The sequence below is a fragment of the Patiria miniata genome, unplaced genomic scaffold (assembly GCF_015706575.1).
Source record: "Patiria miniata isolate m_02_andy unplaced genomic scaffold, ASM1570657v1 HiC_scaffold_7, whole genome shotgun sequence".
Classification (NCBI taxonomy): Eukaryota; Metazoa; Echinodermata; class Asteroidea; order Valvatida; family Asterinidae; genus Patiria; species Patiria miniata.
In genome coordinates, this window is record NW_024037074.1 from 21,752,075 (window position 1) to 21,771,143 (window position 19,069).

The 19,069-nt window shown below is 38.4% G+C and overlaps 2 protein-coding genes across 2 annotated transcripts; both read left to right on the forward strand.

The window, feature by feature from the left end:
- Positions 1 to 1,031: 1,031 nt before the first annotated feature.
- LOC119745033 lies at positions 1,032 to 4,804 on the forward strand. The gene is made up of 3 exons (XM_038221256.1): positions 1,032 to 1,114; positions 4,065 to 4,736; positions 4,790 to 4,804. The coding sequence occupies exons 2-3, from the start codon at positions 4,068 to 4,070 to the stop codon at positions 4,802 to 4,804; spliced, it is 684 nt and encodes a 227-aa protein (XP_038077184.1). The 5' UTR covers positions 1,032 to 1,114; positions 4,065 to 4,067.
- Positions 4,742 to 18,568, forward strand: LOC119745808. Its single transcript, XM_038222421.1, has 3 exons — positions 4,742 to 5,261; positions 16,843 to 16,939; positions 17,613 to 18,568. The coding sequence occupies exons 1-3, from the start codon at positions 4,818 to 4,820 to the stop codon at positions 17,621 to 17,623; spliced, it is 552 nt and encodes a 183-aa protein (XP_038078349.1). The 5' UTR covers positions 4,742 to 4,817; the 3' UTR covers positions 17,624 to 18,568.
- The last annotated feature ends 501 nt before the right edge of the window (positions 18,569 to 19,069 follow it).

Here is a 19,069-nt window from a genome sequence, read left to right on the forward strand (position 1 = left end):
ACATCCAAGAAAAGTTGCGACTTTTCATTTTGCTATATATTTATGACGGCCTAATGTCGACGCTCAATGTTTTTATTGTTTTTTTTTCAGCCACTCTGTAAAAATAAAAAGAATGGCATGGATCAGCAAAAGTACAAAAACTGTGGTCCATGGACCGGACCTGCTGCCCCAGTTGAATGTTCGTCTATAAGACATAATATCATAGCTAAATACGTTACAACCACATCTGACATAATAGTTCTGTACTAAGAGCTAGTTAGGCCTTAGAAATATCCCCTTTAATGTTACGTCCTATACGATTGTGTGATGCGTCTTTGAATTGGAAAACAGATTTTTAAAATGAAAGAGCCTTGTGTTGGTAAATTAATTGTAAGAAGTGTGGCGATTAGACGTTACTTAAAAAGATATGCGGTGACCAATGTGTTATTCGGGTGCTGTTGCAATTGTAAGAGGTATACGATGGTGGTGACATTCTGATAGGGTGTCACTAAAGAACGCAGGATGACGTTTGCAAGGACGTCAACATTAATGTGTTATATTTTTATGCAAAATCGGTGCATGATCTCAAACTCATTTTAAAAGATGTACAAAGATGTTGAATCATTTTCTATTCACTATGAAGTAATGCATATGAAGTTTCTTTTGGAAACGGCTTTTTGTTTAATTGTTTTTTAATTAATCATAAAACCCGTGAATGTGGGTACATTGAGGTTATGTTTTGAGTTCTAAAAAGGTGGTATTATGATATAAAGATTATTTGTGTGGATGGTAAACAAGTATTTGGGTTTGGAATTGAGAAATACAATCCGTATTGAAGGAATAAAATGACTCGGCGGTGCCCGCGGCGCGGCTTCGGCGGAAGTGTCATCGCGTTATAGGCCCGGCTAGACGCGCGCAAAGTATAGGCTTTGGGAAAGTTGACTTTCTTGTCGCGAAAGAAAGGGCGCCCTCTTTTTGAGGTAGAAGGTGCATTGACCTCTAGCTGTGAAAATGACGCGTTGGATGTATTGCATGGGCATGGTAACGTCCGGTAGCCTGGCTACAGAAAGTGTTGGGCCATGCTAAACTGTACACGGTGTACCAGACTATTGTGGAGACGGTGAGATACGGCGTGGTACTATTGTTGGTTTAGTTTAGAGGATTTTTTCGGTGTTTTTTATGGGATTATTTACATTTCTTTGTATGTGTGTGTTACAATAATTGGGGAACAATAGGTGTGGTTGTATTATATCGATATATCAGGTGTGAAATGGCGCATATTACCGTGAAGTGCTTCATGTCTGTGCGTAGCCCCATCATGCCCATAAATGTGGCCTATTTACTATACTGGACTGCCATGACTGCCTTCGTAAACATAGGCCACACGTACATCCACATGTACAAAAATGTGTCGCACTTTGCCAAATTTTGATTTCACATTTAGACTTAGTTTGTAGGGTTTTTTTGCTTTAGAAGCAAACTCATCCTCTGAATAGGCTAATCAGGAAGTGCTGCCTTTTTTCAGATGGCTAATTTTTGCTAAATTTCATGTTGACAATGATAGTAATGATACGTAGCTGGAGTTACCCAGCCCTGAGTTTTATCATTGGGTTGTCTATTAGGGCTGGAGTGTATTTTTCTCGTAATTAGTAGTATATTCAAAAAATTTTGGAAAATGTTCAATTTTGTCCCCGTTACACACTAATTGCAACTACAACTCACCCCAAACTTGCCTGGAATAACCATTACACAGGTCCTTGAAGTAAAAAACGATCCACGATGAAGATTCAGCCTACAATTGCAGTGAAAACAGGAGGAATAACCGCTAACTTGACAACCTTGCTGGATTGGCCAGGACTGCTATTGGTTTGTGCACTAAAAAAAAATTGTGTACAATGAATGGCGGCGGTCGATTACCATCCACGTACAGCTCGCTGGTACTACGCGTTTTTGCGGTCGGTGCATGACGTGACGCAGAAGCGTAATACCCGATGACTGTTTCATGCATTAACACTGCACTATGAATGCACGATAGCCGGCCAACTCGACGGTTGCCGTTCCAGTACCGCACTGTGATGCGAGTGAACCTCTTCTTAATGCATGAAACAGTCATCGGGTATTACGCTTCCGCGTCACGTCATGCACCGACCGCAAAAACGCGTAGTACCAGCGAGCTGTACGTGGATGGTAATCGACCCCCGCCATTCATTGTTGTCAAGTTAGCGGTCATTCCTCCTGTTTTCACTGCAATTGTAGGCTGAATCTTCATCGTGGATCGTTTTTTACTTCAAGGACCTGTGTAATGGTTATTCCAGGCAAGTTTGGGGTGAGTTGCAGTTGCAATTAGTGTGTAACGGGGACAAAATTGAACATTTTCCAAAATTTTTTGAATATACTACTAGTTACGAGAAAAATACGCTCCAGCTCTAGAGACAACCCAATGATAAAACTCAGGGCTGGGTAACTCCAGCTAGTTGATACGTAAACGTGTGCAAATGGATCTGGAAATTTCACGAAAAATAGACATCTGGAAAAGGCAGCACTTTCTGATTAGCCTATTCAGAGGGTGAGTATGCTTCTAAAGCAAAAGAAACTTACAAACTAAGCCTAAATGTGAAAATCAAAACTTGGCAAAGTGCGACACGTTTTTGTACATGTGGATGTGTGGCCTATGTTTTCGGAGGCAGTCCAGTAAATAGGCCACATTTATGGGGCTAGTCTGTACGTAATTGCTATGCCCGCTATGCCCAACTCAGTAATACTAACATTATTTTGTCGTGGGAAAAATGATGCATGTACATGTAGTCTAGTTGTACAATAGTTTGATACCACCTTGGTGATCACTGAAAAATAATGAAAGGTGGGGGGGGGGGGGGGGGGGTGGGCATATAGAAGTGCACATGTTATGTCATGTTATGACTGTATTTGCCAACTAATAATAGTAATGAGCCTTAATCCTAGACAATGCTAGAGTTGGGGTTTATATAAGATGTAAATATAAAATAAGGAAAGAATGTCGATTTTATTATTGAATTATTTAAATGGAATAATTCAGTCTGATGCAAAGTTATCAGGGATTTACTTAGACATGTTAGATAAGGCTCGCTGTTTGTGTGGGAATTTCCTGCATACATGTACATGTATATAGTTTGCGAATAAAATAAAATTGCACTGTTCTCTTTTTACAAACACGAATAATTCTCAAGATATGTCATGGTCACGTTGTTTTGTCAGCTGTGTGAAATTATGAGTTTAAAATTCTCACTGAGTATTAAGTGAAATCATTTTCTAATTTAATGTTAAAAACATGGTGGCATTAGTGACTTAAAGTCAGTTTTTATATCCTACAATCAAATGACAAAGATGTGTATGTCGTTATATAAAACAAATAATGAATGTTTTTCATTCGTGCAATGGAGAGAATATTTCCATTCGTTGAAAGAAGAAATGTTCCATCTTTCAACTCATGGAAATATTCTCACCATTGCACTCGTAAACATTTATTATTTGTATACTTTCCCAATTGTACTTTAGATATTGAGGAGGGGGGCTTAAGTACTTGACAATTGTAAAGGACCAAACTTTGTATAATGAAGGGGGGCATAGCCTGTCATTTTGTTAGAATTTGGCAATTTTTAAGTGTTCATTTGCTTTTCTCTGTTTGTTTTTCCTTGGGGGGGGGGGGGGGGGCATTTTGGGTGATTGCCTCCCAATACGCTGTTATATTCATTCCAATGGAGAGTGGCCGTCTAGTTGGAAAATGTTATTTATAGTTGGGATATACTTAAGGACCGATGCTGTAGTCAAGGGCCATTCACAATAACTATATTCATGGGAAAGAGTTCTATACACAAACAACACTTGACCCCCTGTGTACAAATCCTATGCGACTGCTCTGAAGAATTGTATTTTTTTGCTAAGTAAATGCCTTTTCACTACTATAATTTGACGGATAAGGGCATGTCATTGCTGTTCATGGCTTGTAGGCCACTATAGGGAAAAATAAGCGTTGTCCGTGTATGGAACTCTTCTGTATTTATAATATGTGTTATTTATCGTTTTTCTCTCTTTTCTCTGTTTTGCAGAAAATGGTGAAGACGCTGAAGAAGACGAGCTGTGACGTTCCTTCAACTTCCCTGAGGTTGGCACCTCCTCAGGGAAGACGCCTGCCTGTGTTTCACAGGCAGTGCGCAAACCAGCTGGTACACGCAGACTGTGTGCTCGTACTCGGAGAACAAAGGTTCCAGCGTGTTCCTTGTTCTCACTGGGAGGGTACTGGGGCCAGCGTGCCCTTCAGCTGGATTAATCTTGAGAAAAGATGCACAGATAACATGAGAAAACATGAGATTAAACAGAGAGAATATGAACAGAAACTAAACAGGAAATATGACTTGAAACTGAGAGCATATGAGTATAATCACAGAGCATACGAGTTTAACCTGAGATACCACATCGATGATACTGAGCCTAGATGCAGTGACTATCTTGTGCAGAGAAGAAGGGTGAGTGAACTGAAGATGCGGAGAATCAACAAAATGACAAAGCAGAGAGTAAGTAATCAGAAAGCATTGAGAAGCTTGAAGGTAAGCAGACAAACATGCTGTAGCAGAAGTCAGGTATTGGAAAGTTATGTAGAGTACTGTCAAGAGGCAAAGAAGGTTTCTAAACCAAATAGAAAGAAAATGAGAAGAAGCCAACGTAGACAGGCCTACCACAGAATGAGGAATGGTAAGATGATCGAATTGCGCATGAGTAAGGTGGACAGAAGAAACCAGAAGAATGCCCAGAAGAATTTACAAAGTCACACTAGAAGAAGTTTGAGTAATGTCCTGAACAACATGCCAGATAAGGGAGACAAATGCATAGTGCAGAAACACAGCAGATATCAGTGTAAACCATGGAGATCACAAAAGAAGAGTAAATTTGCAAAGAGATCGAATGTAAATGAAATTCAAGACAAGCAGTGCTGGTTGTGCGATAGGAGTATTAAGTCATCTGAAAACAAGGTGCAGTGTGATGGCTGTGACATTTGGTATCATGTGCATTGTATGAATTTCTCAAAGATGAAACGGCTGTTGAGCAACAAAGCTGTGACATGGTTGTGCAGAAAATGTGGGAGGAGTACTTATTCTGAGTCTCTGTTATGTAATCTTGGTATTCCAACAGATGATAACATGTATGAGTTGACAGTTCAGGAGACATGCACCGATGATGTGGTCAGAGAGAGGTTGGCGAGTGGAATGTGCAGGAAGGACAGCAACAAAGACAATCAGAGAAAAAATGTAAGTGATGCAAACAGAAAACAAAGAACAGGTTGCATGAAATTAAAGACTGAAACCAAAGAAGTGGTGGTACGTAGGCAGACAGGTGGTTACTCACTACGGAGCAAGAAAAGCCAACCCCCAGAAGTAGATGATACAGATGAAAATCAAACTAGCATGTCCGAACCTGTTGGAAGGAGGGGTAGAAGAGGTGCAAGAAATGGAAAGGTTGAAGACAGTGTTGACAAGGGCAGTAAAACTGGTGAACAAAGTTGTCAATCAAAGAATTTGCAAGGTGAATGCAATTGTGAAACAAGACGTGAAACAGCATATCCAGTTAGTAGGAAACGGCAGCTATCAAGTGACAATAAAAGTGGTGAAACAAAACATAAACAAAAGGAGGTACATGTACAAAATGCACATGAAGTTTTAGATAGTGAGCATGATGTCAAAGCCAAAGGTAATGTCAAAAAATGCAAAATTTTGCAACATGAAACATGTAAATCTGTGGGAGGCAAACACAATCAGGAGAGTAAAAGAAAATGTAGTAGAGGAAAGAATTACATTGGATCAGACACAATGATTGTGCAGGGAAGTTTTCATCAAGGTGATCATAGATTTGGATGGAGTTCAGGAAAACAATGTGTACCGAACAGTTTGTGCTGTGTTTTATACAGTAAAGTCAAAGAGTTGAAAGACTGGTCTTGTAGTGATATTGATACTACACTAAATACTGGAAATGAGTTATACAGACATTTATCCAGAAGTTCTACAGTGAATACTCAATACTTGTTGATAAATGAACTGCCAAATGAATTGGATTTGCTCAATCATCATTTCAGTATGAGGTTTCATGATCCTGTATGTGGTACATTAGGAGAAGAGTGTAATTTGCCAGAATTTCATATGATGCCGCTGAATCGTACATTAGAACAGAGTCTTCAACAACACTATGCAAGTTTCATATGTTTCCATGGAAATACATTTGTTGTAATTACTCAAGATGGCATGTATTATATCTTTGATTCTCACTCTAGAAACCAGCAAGGTTGCCAAGTCAGTGAAGGAACAAGTCTGTTGAAACGTGTTGCTACTTGGCAAGATGTACACAGGTATTGTAGTGATTTGGCAAAGTCTATGTGCTTGTCTGATAATGAGCAGTTTGAAGTTACAGGTGTATCTGTGTGGTTAGATGATGAGGAAAGACACGATGCTGATGCAAGTATATGTACGGAAGACAATAATGATTCAGTACTGGCAAGGAGTGATTGCAATAAAGCAAAAGTGGATGAAGGAAACTCTGGGTCTATAGTAGATGTTGGTTCTGGTAGAGGTTTGTCAAGGACATGTACGGATCTACCAAATAATTTGAAGGAAGGCAACAAACATAGTTGCAGTGAAATGAGTCGCAGTAATAAAGTCAATGACAACAGTGATGTTGAAATTATGGAAGTGGTCCAGATGCAAAGGTTTAAATTTGTTCCCCTGACTTATAATAGGAAGCAGGCAGTATGTAGTGAACATAGAATAGGCCACGTATCTCTGGACTGTAATGAGGTTTCAGATACATGTGAAGAGATAGGACGACCTGATTCAGTGAAGAAAATTAAAGGAGATGGGAACTGCTTTTTCAGGGCTATATCATTTGCTGTGTCAGGATCTGAGGATAATCATTTGCAGTTAAGAATGGCTACTGTCAATCACTTGTTAAAAAATGGAGATAAATTCAATGGTTTTCTGCGACAAGGATTTGTTAATGTGGAAGATTATATCACAAGGCAACGAATGTTTGACTCTGGAGTGTGGGCTACAGAGGTTGAAATCATGGCGATGGCACACTTGCTGCATACAGACATATATACATTTGAAGATGTAAATAAGTGGTATGTTTTCTCTGCAAGCACCTTCGAGAGAGAGGCTGTAATATTAGATGAGGCAATTTACTTGTACCATAGGCGTAGAATTCACTATGATGTTGTGTTGTCAGTTCATGAATCGACTCAATCAAGAAGGCAATGTGATAATGGACAACAGAAAGTAACAAGTCATAAAGGAGCAGAATGTGTGAAAAATGGTACCTCCAGTAAGTCGGAAAAGAATTCGAAGTGTAAAAGGCGTAAGCGATCAAATACAAAATTACAACAAAGAAAGAAAAGAGAGAAAGCTAAGGAAAGGTATGCAGACAAGGTGCGTGAAAAGAATAGGATTTTAGAGCAAAAGCAAAGTAAAAAGATGAAAAACCAGAAGAACTACCAAAAGAATGCAGACAAGAAGAAGGAATTGCTAAAAATAAAGTACAGTAGTGACATGGACTTTAAAACAGAGCGATTAAAGGCTCAAAAGAGAAACTATAACAATGAAACGCATAAAAAAGGTATTCTGAAGCATAAAAAAGAGAAATATTGTCACAATCAAGAATACAAAGAAAAGAAAAGAAACAGTGGGAAAAGAATTTACCATGATAATCCTGAATATAGAGAGCGGCTAATCACTAAGGGGAAAAGAAAGTATAGTCAGAATCCTGAGTATAGAGAGAAGCTGATCACTAAGGGGAAAACAAAGTATTACAATAATCCTGAATACAGAGAAAACAAAATCAATAAGGGTAAAACAAAGTATAACCAGAATCCTGAGTACAGAGAAAAGTTAATCACTGAGGGGAAAAGAAAGTACCGTGATGATGCAGGATATAGAGAAAAGCTAATAAATTATGAAAAAAGCAAGTGTAAAGCGCAGTACCATAAAGATCTTGCTTATAGACAGATGAAAATTAATCGAGCTAAATGTAAATATCATGGCAATGTTTCATATAGAAGAAAGCTCATTGCAAGTATCAAAAAGAAATACCGATGTGTGACATCTTACAGGGCAAAATTAATAAGGTATGGAAAAAGGAAGTATAAAAAAAATAATGAATATCGTAAAAGTATGGCAAAGATGAATTACAAACGTGCTGCGATTAACAAAGAGAAAAGACGTAACATTTGTTATGTTACAAAGAAATTCAAAGAAAGCATAGCTAAAGGACCTGAGTATGTGTGTGCTTGCTGTCATAAACTGCTGTTTCAAAAGCAAGTTATACAGTGTAACCTGTACAAATACAGAGATCAGTCATCTATTAGTGACAAATATCTTCATACTTGTAGTGATCATTGTGAATCCAAGTGTATGATTGCAGAATCAAGCAGATCGTGTTTATGGATATGTTATACCTGTCACAGAAAATTACTTGTTAATAAAGTCCCTGCTGAAGCTAATGTGAATAATTTAAAGCTGATGGACATTCCTGAGGAATTAGCATGTTTGAATACGTTAGAAGAGCATCTCATTGCAATAAATGTACCGTTCATGAAAATGATTGCATTGCCTAAAGGAGGACAACATGGTGTACGAGGTCCAGTTGTATGTGTACCATCAAATATAACAGACACAGTGAAAGCATTGCCAAGGCCTCAAAATGATGATCAGATGATCCGAGTCAAGTTGAAGAGGAAATTGACTTATAAAGGATATTATCAATATCAGTTTGTGAGTAAAGAAAATGTGGAGAATGCGTTACGATATCTTCAACTTAATAATATATGGTTCAGTGACATTGAAATAAATGCTGATTGGGACAATCCATTGTGTGAAGATGATAATAAAATTGATCAGTCTGTACATGATATGAAAGAAGAAGCAAATAATGAAAGTGATAACAGTGATGAAGAAACTGATGACGATCGTTTACGAGGCATTGCATTAGACACTTGTCTTCAGCCAACTAACGTAGGACAGGAAATACTTGATCAGTATTTTGACGAAGTGCTGTGTGTGGCTCCTTGTGAAGGCAATAGTCCAATTAGAGTGTCAATGGAAAAGGGTAATGAAGCCAAATGCTTTCCAGCATTATTTCCATCAGGTCAACCTATTTTTGATGATGATCGTGAAATGAAATTGACACTTTGCCGATATTTCCATAACCGATTGATGAATGTTGATAATAGATTTGCAATGTGTACTCAATATATCTTTTATGCTCAGTATTTGTCAGAGATTCAGAGAGTTATGTCTAGTGTTTCTATTGCACTGCGAAAAGGATCTGATAAAAAGTATAATGGTGACAGTGTGAATGCCTCCATGATCAATGACAGGGACCAATTACAAGATATGTTGAAGTCAGATAGTGGATACAAATTTCTCAAGCCTATTCGTGGTACACCCCCATATTGGCAAGCAGCACAGAAAGATGTTTTGGCTATGATCAGACAGTTAGGAATACCAACATGGTTTTGTTCATTTTCTGCAGCAGATATGCGGTGGCCTGAGGTAATCAATACAATTTTAAGACAGCAAGGTGATTCTAGAGATGTAGAAGATTTGGACTGGAATGAGAAATGTACCATATTGCGAAGTAATCCTGTAACTGCTGCGAGAATGTTTGATCAGCGATTCCATACGTTTCTGAGAGATGTTATACTGTCCAGAGCTGAACCGATAGGAAAAGTCATAGATTATTTTTACAGAGTAGAATTTCAACAAAGAGGATCGCCACATACACATTGTCTTTTCTGGATTGAAAATGCACCAAAGTTGGGAGATGACAGTAAAAGAGAGGTTGTACAGTTTGTTGACAAATATATAAGTTGTAAATTACCATCACAGGACAAGGATGAAGTGTTACATGAAATAATTAGTCATGTACAGTTGCACAGCAGAAAGCATTCCAAGTCATGTAAAAAGAAGGGTACTGAGTGTAGGTTTAATTTTCCAAGACCTCCATCTGAACGAACATTCATTACAGAGCCCATGCCAACAGAGCTCATGCCAACAGACGATGAGGATCAAACTAATGGTGAAAGTAGTGAAAAAAATAAGGCTAAGGAATTACTGCAATCAATATGGACTGCAATACAAAAAACTGAGAATGAACACATGACAACCAGTGAATTATTTGCAAGTATAAAGCTGACACAAAGTGATTTTGAAAAAGTTAATGATGTATTAAGTTGCAAAGCCAGTTTAGTTCATAAGAGACAGCCACAAGATGTGTGGGTTAATTTGTACAATCCAGATTTGATAAGATGTTGGAATGCAAACATGGATATTCAGTACATTTGTGATGCTTATGCTTGTGTTGCTTATGTGGTATCGTATATGTCCAAGGCTGAACGTGAAATGGGTATGTTGTTGTCACATGCTCAGGCAGAGGCTCAGAAAGGAAATCTGGATGCAAGACAGAGCATGCGGGAAATTGGCTGTGTGTATTTGCATAATCGTGAAGTATCGGCACAAGAAGCAGTTTATCGTGTCTGTAATCTGAGATTGAAAGAAGGATCAAGGAAAGTGGAATTCATACCTGTCGGTGAAAATCCAATTAGAATGAGTAAGCCTCTGAGTGTTATTCAAAGTACATGTGATGAAGATGATAATATTTGGATGACCAGTAGAGTTGATAGGTACCTAGCAAGACCAAATACTGATGAATTTGAAACAATGTGCTTGGCAACATTTTGCTCAGATTATAGAGTTATATATACAAACATGGCTAAAACAACTCGTTCACCAGTATATGAATTGAAGAATGGTTTAGGCCACATACAGAAACGAAGTCGAACTGATCCAGCTGTTATACGATTTCCTAGATTTTCATTAGCAAAATGTCCAGAAAAGTACTACCAGAGCATACTGCAGTTGTATCTTCCATATCGTGTTGATGCCCAGCTAAAACCGCAACAGTTTGAAACATATGAGGAATTTTATAGAAATGGCATTATTAAGTTTGGTGGAATGTTGAAATCTGTGAGAAATATTGTGGAAAGTAGCCAGTCATTGTATGAAGCTAATGCTAAGGCAGTAGATGAAGCTGAGGAAATGTTGGAGAAGTTTGGTCCACAAGAAGATGCTTGGGCATTGATAGCTCCAGAAACCGAAAAGGACAGACTTGAATGTGAAGGACAGCAACAAGCACAAGTGGAGGAGAGTGACAATGAGTCGGATATTCCTGATTTGAAATCCAAAAAAGATGATGATATGAAATATACTATTGAACCACACAGATTAAATGTATCCAAACAAGAAGCAATGAATTTGTTGAGGTGTCTCAATGCTAAACAAAAACAAGTGTTTTACAAAGTCAGACAATGGTGTTTGGACAAGGTGAATGGTAAAAATCCTGAACCATTCCATGTATTCGTCACTGGTGGAGCAGGCACAGGGAAAAGCCATTTGATTAAATGTATTTATTACGAGGCAACAAGACTTTTTGGAAGAATGGTAGAAAATCCAGACGACATCTCAGTTTTACTTACAGCGCCTACAGGAGTTGCTGCATATAATATACATGGTGCCACAATTCACAGTGCTTTGTCAATAACAACAAATGTCAGATTGCCATATCAACCACTGAGTGAGGAAAAGATCAGTACACTGCGACATAAATTAAGGCAACTACAAATTCTGATTGTTGATGAAATTTCAATGGTGGGTCATAAACTCTTGTGCTATGTCCATGGTCGTCTGCGACAGATAAAACAGTCAAGGAATCATAGTCCTTTTGGAAATGTTAGTGTATTAGCCGTTGGTGATTTTTATCAGTTACCCCCAGTTAAAGCAAAATCTTTGTACCAGACTGATGTTACAACTGACTTGTGGAATGATAATTTTGTCAAAGTAGAACTGACTGAGATAATGAGACAAAAGGATGATGCACAGTTTGCTGAAGTATTGAATAGGTTACGAATCAGAAAGAGAAAGGAAAGCTTAGGAGCTGATGATAAGAGACTGTTACAATCACGTGAGACTGGAGAAGATTGGACCGATGCTGTGCATATTTATCCTTGCAATAAACAAGTGGATGAGTACAATACACAGACTCTCTTTACTAAGTGTTCAGATTGTGTATGTGTCCTTGCTAAAGATTTCCAGAAAGATGCAAAAAGTGGGAAAATGATATCAGTAGTGAAATCACTCAAGAAATCCTCAATGACTAATTTACCTGATTCTCTGTGGCTTGGTGTTGGTGCTAGAGTCATGCTTACAAGGAACCTTGATGTATCTGATGGACTTGTTAATGGAGTATTTGGAATTGTAAATGAAATTGTTATATTAGCTAACGATCGTGAACAGTCACCTAAGTTGATTAAAGTAAAATTTGACAATGAGAATATTGGATCAAAATTGAAACAAACTTCCTCAATTAATGATAGAGATGCTGTCGGTATTGAAATGGTTGAAGAAAACTTGAATAAACAGTGTGTCCGACATCAGTTTCCACTAAAGTTAGCTTGGGCATGTACAGCTCACAAGGTTCAGGGTATGAGTTTGGAAAAGGCAGTTGTAAGTTTGAACCATACATTTTCAGCAGGACAAGCTTATGTTAGTTTGAGTAGAGTTGTTTCACTGAATGGTCTTGTAATAGAATGGTTTGATGAGAAGTACATTTATTGTAATGAGGCAGTAGCTGAAGCAATGACTAAAATGGCATCGTATATTGAGGAGTCTGATGAAAAGGGAAGCACTAATGTAGGTGATGAAAATGTAATCAAGGGTGATGTTTGTTTTAGCACAAGTATTGCTATGCATAATATTCAAGGACTTCAGGCACATTTAATGGATTTAAAAGCTAATGATGAAATGTTGTTGTGTGATTTCATTTGCCTGACAGAAACATGGACTGACAGAAACTTTGAGTGTGATATGGATATGAGTAACTATAAATGGTATCATCAGCCAAGAAGTATGTCTTATGATAACTCTAGTCATGTGGCATGTATGTTAAAGGAACAGTGTCATGGCGGTGTAGCTGTTTGTGGCAAAAAGGACAGAGTGTTCAGTAGGATAAATTTGCCAATGAACAATCTTGAATACATTGCATTTCAGTTACATGAAAATTCAAACGAGTCATTACCAGTAGTTGTTGTTATAGTTTACCGACCACCATCATATACATTAAAGGAATTTATAAAGGTGCTTGAAATGTTGCTGAATGAGATACACCAGATTTCAAACAATTGCATTGTTATGGGCGATTTTAATGAAGACATCATGAAAAAAGAATCTTGTGTCAAGAAATTGATGGATGATCATGGATATAATCAGTGTGTTAGTGATACAACAACTGAAAAAGGCACTTTACTTGACCATGTTTATGTGAGAAATATAGATTGTATTGATGTTCAAATTAGTCCAACTTACTACAGCTACCACGAAGCAGTCATTATTCGGTTGTGACTTTGGTTATAAGTTGTATTTGGAGTGTTTTTAGTAATGCACATTGTGAATTTACAAGGAGACAAGAATATAAATATTTCAGCTGTGAATTGAAATGAAATTGTAAGAGAAAGAACTATTTGCATATAAACAAATGAAGCATTTTCATGGGAATAATAACAAAAGGATAAAACATGCAATACTAAACATGATGGATAAATAGTCGTGTAAACCAGAGTGATCAATAGTCAATAGTCGTGTAAACCAGACAGATCAATAGATGTGTAAACAGACGGATAAATAGTCCTGTAAACCAGAAGGATCAATAGTCGTGTAATGCAGACGGATCAATAGTCGTGTAAAGCAGCCAGATAAATAGTCGTGTAAACCAGACGGATCAATAGTCGTGTAAACCAGACGGATCAATAGTTGTGTAAACCAGACGGATCAATAGTCGTGTAAACCAGATGGATCAATAGTCGTGTAAACCAGAAGGATCAATAGTCGTGTAAAGCAGCCAGATAAATAGATGTGTAAACCAGACAGATCAATAGTCGTGTAAACCAGACGGATCAATAGTCGTGTAAAGCAGACAGATAAATAGTCGTGTAAACCAGAAGGATCAATAGTCGTGTATAGCAGACAGATCAATACTCGTGTAAACCAGACGGATCAATAGTCTTGTAAAGCAGACAGATCAATAGTCGTGTAAACAAGACGGATCAATAGTCGTGTAAACCAGACGGATCAATAGTCGTGTAAAGCAGCCGGATCAATAGTCGTGTAAAGCAGCCGGATCAATAGTCGTGTAAACTAGACGGATCAATAGTCGTGTAAACCAGACTGATCAATAGTCTTGTAAACCAGACGGATCAATAGTCGTGTAAAGAAGAAGGATCAATAGTCGTGTAAACCAGGCGGATCAATTGTCGTCTAAACCAGACGGATCAATAGTCGCATAAACTGGAAGGATGAATAGTCGAGTAAACCAGAAAGATAAATACTAGTACTCATGTAAACCAGAAGAATAAAATGTTGTGTAAACCAGTCTGTCTGCTCATCAGTAGATGATGACCATCACTCACAATGTCTGTTGAGTATCGTTGTCACATTCATAGCGGAGTGTGACTAGTGAGTTGGTTCATCGGTGGATGAAGATGATTACTCGCTTTAACTGTGGAGCATTGTTGTTACATTCATAGCTGAGTGTGACATCTCACGGAGTCCATCTGCTCATCATTTGATGATGAGGATTACTCACTATGACTGTGGAGCATCGTTGTCACATTCACAGCCGAGTGTGGCATTTCACCAGTCCTTCTGCTCATCAGTGGATGATGATGATTACTCACTATAACTGTGGAGCATCTTTGTCACATTCACAGCCGAGTGTGGCATTTCACCACGGAGTCCGTCTGCTCTTACATTTGTGTAAGTGGGTGATGATGATTACTCACTATAATTATGGAGCATCGTTGTCACATTCACAGCCAAGTGTGGCATTTCACCAGTCCTTCTGTTCATCGATGGATGATGATGATTACTCACTATAACTGTGGAGCATCTTTGTCACATTCACAACTGAGTGTGGCATTTCACCAGTCCTTCTGTTCATCGATGGATGATGATTACTCATATAACTGTGGAGCATCGTTGTCACATTCACAGCTGAGTGTGGCATTTCAGCAGTCCTTCTGTTCATCGATGGATGATGATGATTACTCACTATAACTGTGGAGCATCTTTGTCACATTCACAGCCGAGTGTGGTATTTCACCAGTCCTTCTGCTCATCAGTGGATGATGATGATTACTCACTATAACTGTGGAGCATCTTTGTCACATTCACAACTGAGTGTGGCATTTCACCAGTCCTTCTGTTCATCGATGGATGATGATTACTCATATAACTGTGGAGCATCGTTGTCACATTCACAGCTGAGTGTGGCATTTCACCAGTCCTTCTGTTCATCGGTGGTTGTTGACAATTACTCACTATAACTGTGGAGCATCTTTGTCACATTCACAGCCGAGTGTGGCATTTCACCAGTCCTTCTGTTCATCGATGGATGATGATGGTTACTCACTATAACTGTGGAGCATCTTTGTCACATTCACAACTGAGTGTGGCATTTCAGCAGTCCTTCTGTTCATCGGTGGTTGTTGACGATTACTCACTATAACTGTGGAGCATCTTTGTCACATTCACAGCCGAGTGTGGCATTTCACCAGTCCTTCTGTTCATCGACGGATGATGATGATTACTCACTATAACTGTGGAGCATCTTTGTCACATTCACAACTGAGTGTGGCATTTCAGCAGTCCTTCTGTTCATCGGTGGTTGTTGACGATTACTCACTATAACTGTGGAGCATCGTTGTCACATTCACAGCAGAGTGTGGCATTTCACCAGTCCTTCTGTTCATCGATGGATGATGATGATTACTCATATAACTGTGGTGCATCTTTGTCACATTCACAACTGAGTGTGGCATTTTACCAGTCCTTCTGTTCATTGGTGGTTGTAGACGATTACTCACTATAACTGTGGAGCATCGTTGTCACATTCACAACTGAGTGTGGCATTTTACCAGTCCTTCTGTTCATCGATGGATGATGATGATTACTCATATAACTGTGGAGCATCTTTGTCACATTCACAGCCGAGTGTGGCATTTCACCAGTCCTTCTGCTCATCAGTGGATGATGATGATTACTCACTATAACTGTGGAGCATCGTTGTCACATTCACAACTGAGCATGCTGAGTGTGGCATTTCACCAGTCCTTCTGTTCATCGATGGATGATGATGATTACTCACTATAACTTTGGAGCATCTTTGTCACATTCACAACTGAGTGTGGCATTTCAGCAGTCCTTCTGTTCATCGGTGGTTGTTGACGATTACTAACTATAACTGTGTAGCATCGTTGTCACATTCACAGCTGAGTGTGGCATTTGACCAGTCCTTCTGTTCACCGGTGCATGTTGACGATTACTCACTATAACTATGGAGCATCGTTGTCACATTCACAGCGGAGTAAGGCATTTCACCAGTCTTTCTGTTCATCAGTGGATGGTGATGATTACTTGCTATAACTGTGCTTATAACAAACAAAACTTTAGGTCCCAATCTTTGTTGTTCTTTGTATTCCTGTTTATTTTCATTAGTGTTAATAACAGGTGCCTGTTACATATGTATAACAAGGTAATTTGTATAGTGCGAAGGACCTTGCTATAAACTTGTGCAGCTCTGTCTTTGTCACTCTTTGTAAACAGAGTCCTTACTATTAGAAGAATCAACTGGTATGTTTGTTCACTTAATTTTTAATTTTACTGACAATAAATTTGTGTGGAAAATATGAAGTTTCAAAACTAATTTCAGTTTTTGTTTCATGTGTTCTGTGTGCAGAATTTGTGCATGTGTGGTGTAAACGTCATTGAAGAGAAGACAACCCTCTTGTTGGAAACTGACCATTGGAAATATTTGCACAGTTATGTTTTTAAAGGTAAGATACAATTAGCTGTAGCTGTGTATTAAATCATTCTACATCTATATATTTTTATTGACCGTGTAGTAAACAGCCATGCAACTTGCAGCAACTGATGTTCTCCGTTGACCTGTTTCAAATTGGTGCAAGTGTGATAAGGCAATTCTAAATACATGTAATATGGTTGAAAGTAGTTGGAGCATGGTTGTTGATAATGACCTGATCAGAAGGGAGAGCCTTTAACAGCAACCAGGTGCTTACTGAAACATAATATTTTATGAAAGAAGTGTCATCGAGCATGCACTCAATGGCCGATTTCCAGCAGGTCTTGTTCTTGACACTGGTATGTGCTGAAATCATCGATGATGTATTTACTGCATGTTCAGATCAGGCCACATTATAGGGTGTGCGTGAGCATTATATCCTCGTGTGTTCAGCATTCCACCTGATACAAGATTTCTACAGTGGCCGTCAAACACAGTTGGCATATGGTCCCTTTGGCTTGTATTGTCCGCATGTGCCACAGAGTGCAGTTTCAAAAACAAATCTTTTATCATAAATGACTGTTGTGTAAATTGCCAGTTCAGATCACCCAGGTCTTAGTCATATATGAGGAGGAACTTAATATCTTACAGGTTTACATTCAACTAGTTAAATATACACATTTAGTTCAATTTGTTTTGTTCTTCAGCCCATTTATAGCATTACTATGATGTGAAGGACAACTAATCATCTGTCAACCATGCCCGAGTTCAATCAGCCACCTCTTGCATCACTGTGATGTCACAGGCTACTAATCACAGTCTGTCATCCAAGCCCAAGTACTGTCAGTCATCTCTTGTACTGTACCACTATGTGTGAGGCTACATATCACCTGTCAACCTAGTCTTGAGCTCTGTCGGCCACATGTTGCATCACTGTATTTATTTAAATCCTGCTAATCACCTGCCATCCATCATGAATACTGTGAGCCATCACTTGCATCACCCGCCATTCAAGGCTGAGTTCTGTGAGTTACCTTGTGCATCACTATGATGTCAAAGGCTCTTATTACCCGCCATACATCACCAAGTTCTGCAAGTCACCTCGTTCATCACCGTGATGTCAAAGGCTACTAATCACTTGTCATCCAAGCCAAACTTCTCTATGTCACCTCTTACATAACTCAAATGTCAAATACTCAAATGCTTCTGATGACCAGGATGACTTGTCATCCAAGTACGAGTTCTGTGATGTCAAGACTGTATATTTGTTGTCCAAGCCTTTGTCTTGTCATCAAACTCTTGTATAAACATGTGATGGTAAAGGCTTTTATCAATTGTTCAACAGGCCTAATTTCTGTCAGCCACCTCATTTATCAGCATGATGTTAAACGCTTTTGATTTGTAATCCAATTTGGAGTACATCCTTACATTTAGTCCAGTGTATGTGTTGAAAATCATTTCACACTTGTAGAGTTTAACACTGTGAGGCTTCCAATGTCCACATTTTTCGTGGAATATGTCAGTTACACTGCAAAGTGCCATATCTGTGGTGTGTTCATTGATCATCATACAGATACTGTTGTATGACAGCTTTGAATATGGATGTTAATTTGTAAACTAAACAGTACATTTCCTTTGAGGGAAACATTTGGGAAAAGAAGCAGCTTATATTCATGTGTTTTCTAAATGCAACTTAGTCTAATCAAAACTTTTCATATAAAAGGTATAAGTTAATGTTCAGATATTTGTTCAACAAAAGCTGTGTACATCCAACATTGGAATATTGTTTTATTTGTTAATATATATTTATATACATTTGTTTGTATTTTTTTCTGTGGAAGTCAGAGGAAAATAAATATTAATTGAAATGAGTTGCACTTCCAGTGTCTATGCATATACATGTACGACTTTCTTCTAGGACCATCTGTGGGTGGTAGTCTAAGTGTGTTCCAAGTCTAACGTGGATCGCATTTACGAAAGTGCCAAAGTAGAGTGTTTTAAACGTGTAAAATGCATCTTTAATGTGACGTAACCTGAAACCTGATGACGTCACGATGACGACTTTCTTCTAGGACCATCTATGAGTAGTGGTCTAAGAGTGTACAAAGTATAAAGTTGATCGAATTTACGAAAGTGCCAAAGTGGAGCGTTTTAAAACGTGTAC

Coding starts and splice junctions, on each gene's coding strand:
- LOC119745033 (XM_038221256.1), top strand. CDS start 4,068: ATGGTGAAGACGCTGAAGAAGACGAGCTGTGACGTTCCTTCAACTTCC.
- LOC119745808 (XM_038222421.1), top strand. CDS start 4,818: ATGCCAGATAAGGGAGACAAATGCATAGTGCAGAAACACAGCAGATAT. Junction 5,262..16,842: donor AAGACAATCAGAGAAAAAAT/GTAAGTGATGCA, acceptor TTCTGTGTGCAG/AATTTGTGCATGTGTGGTGT.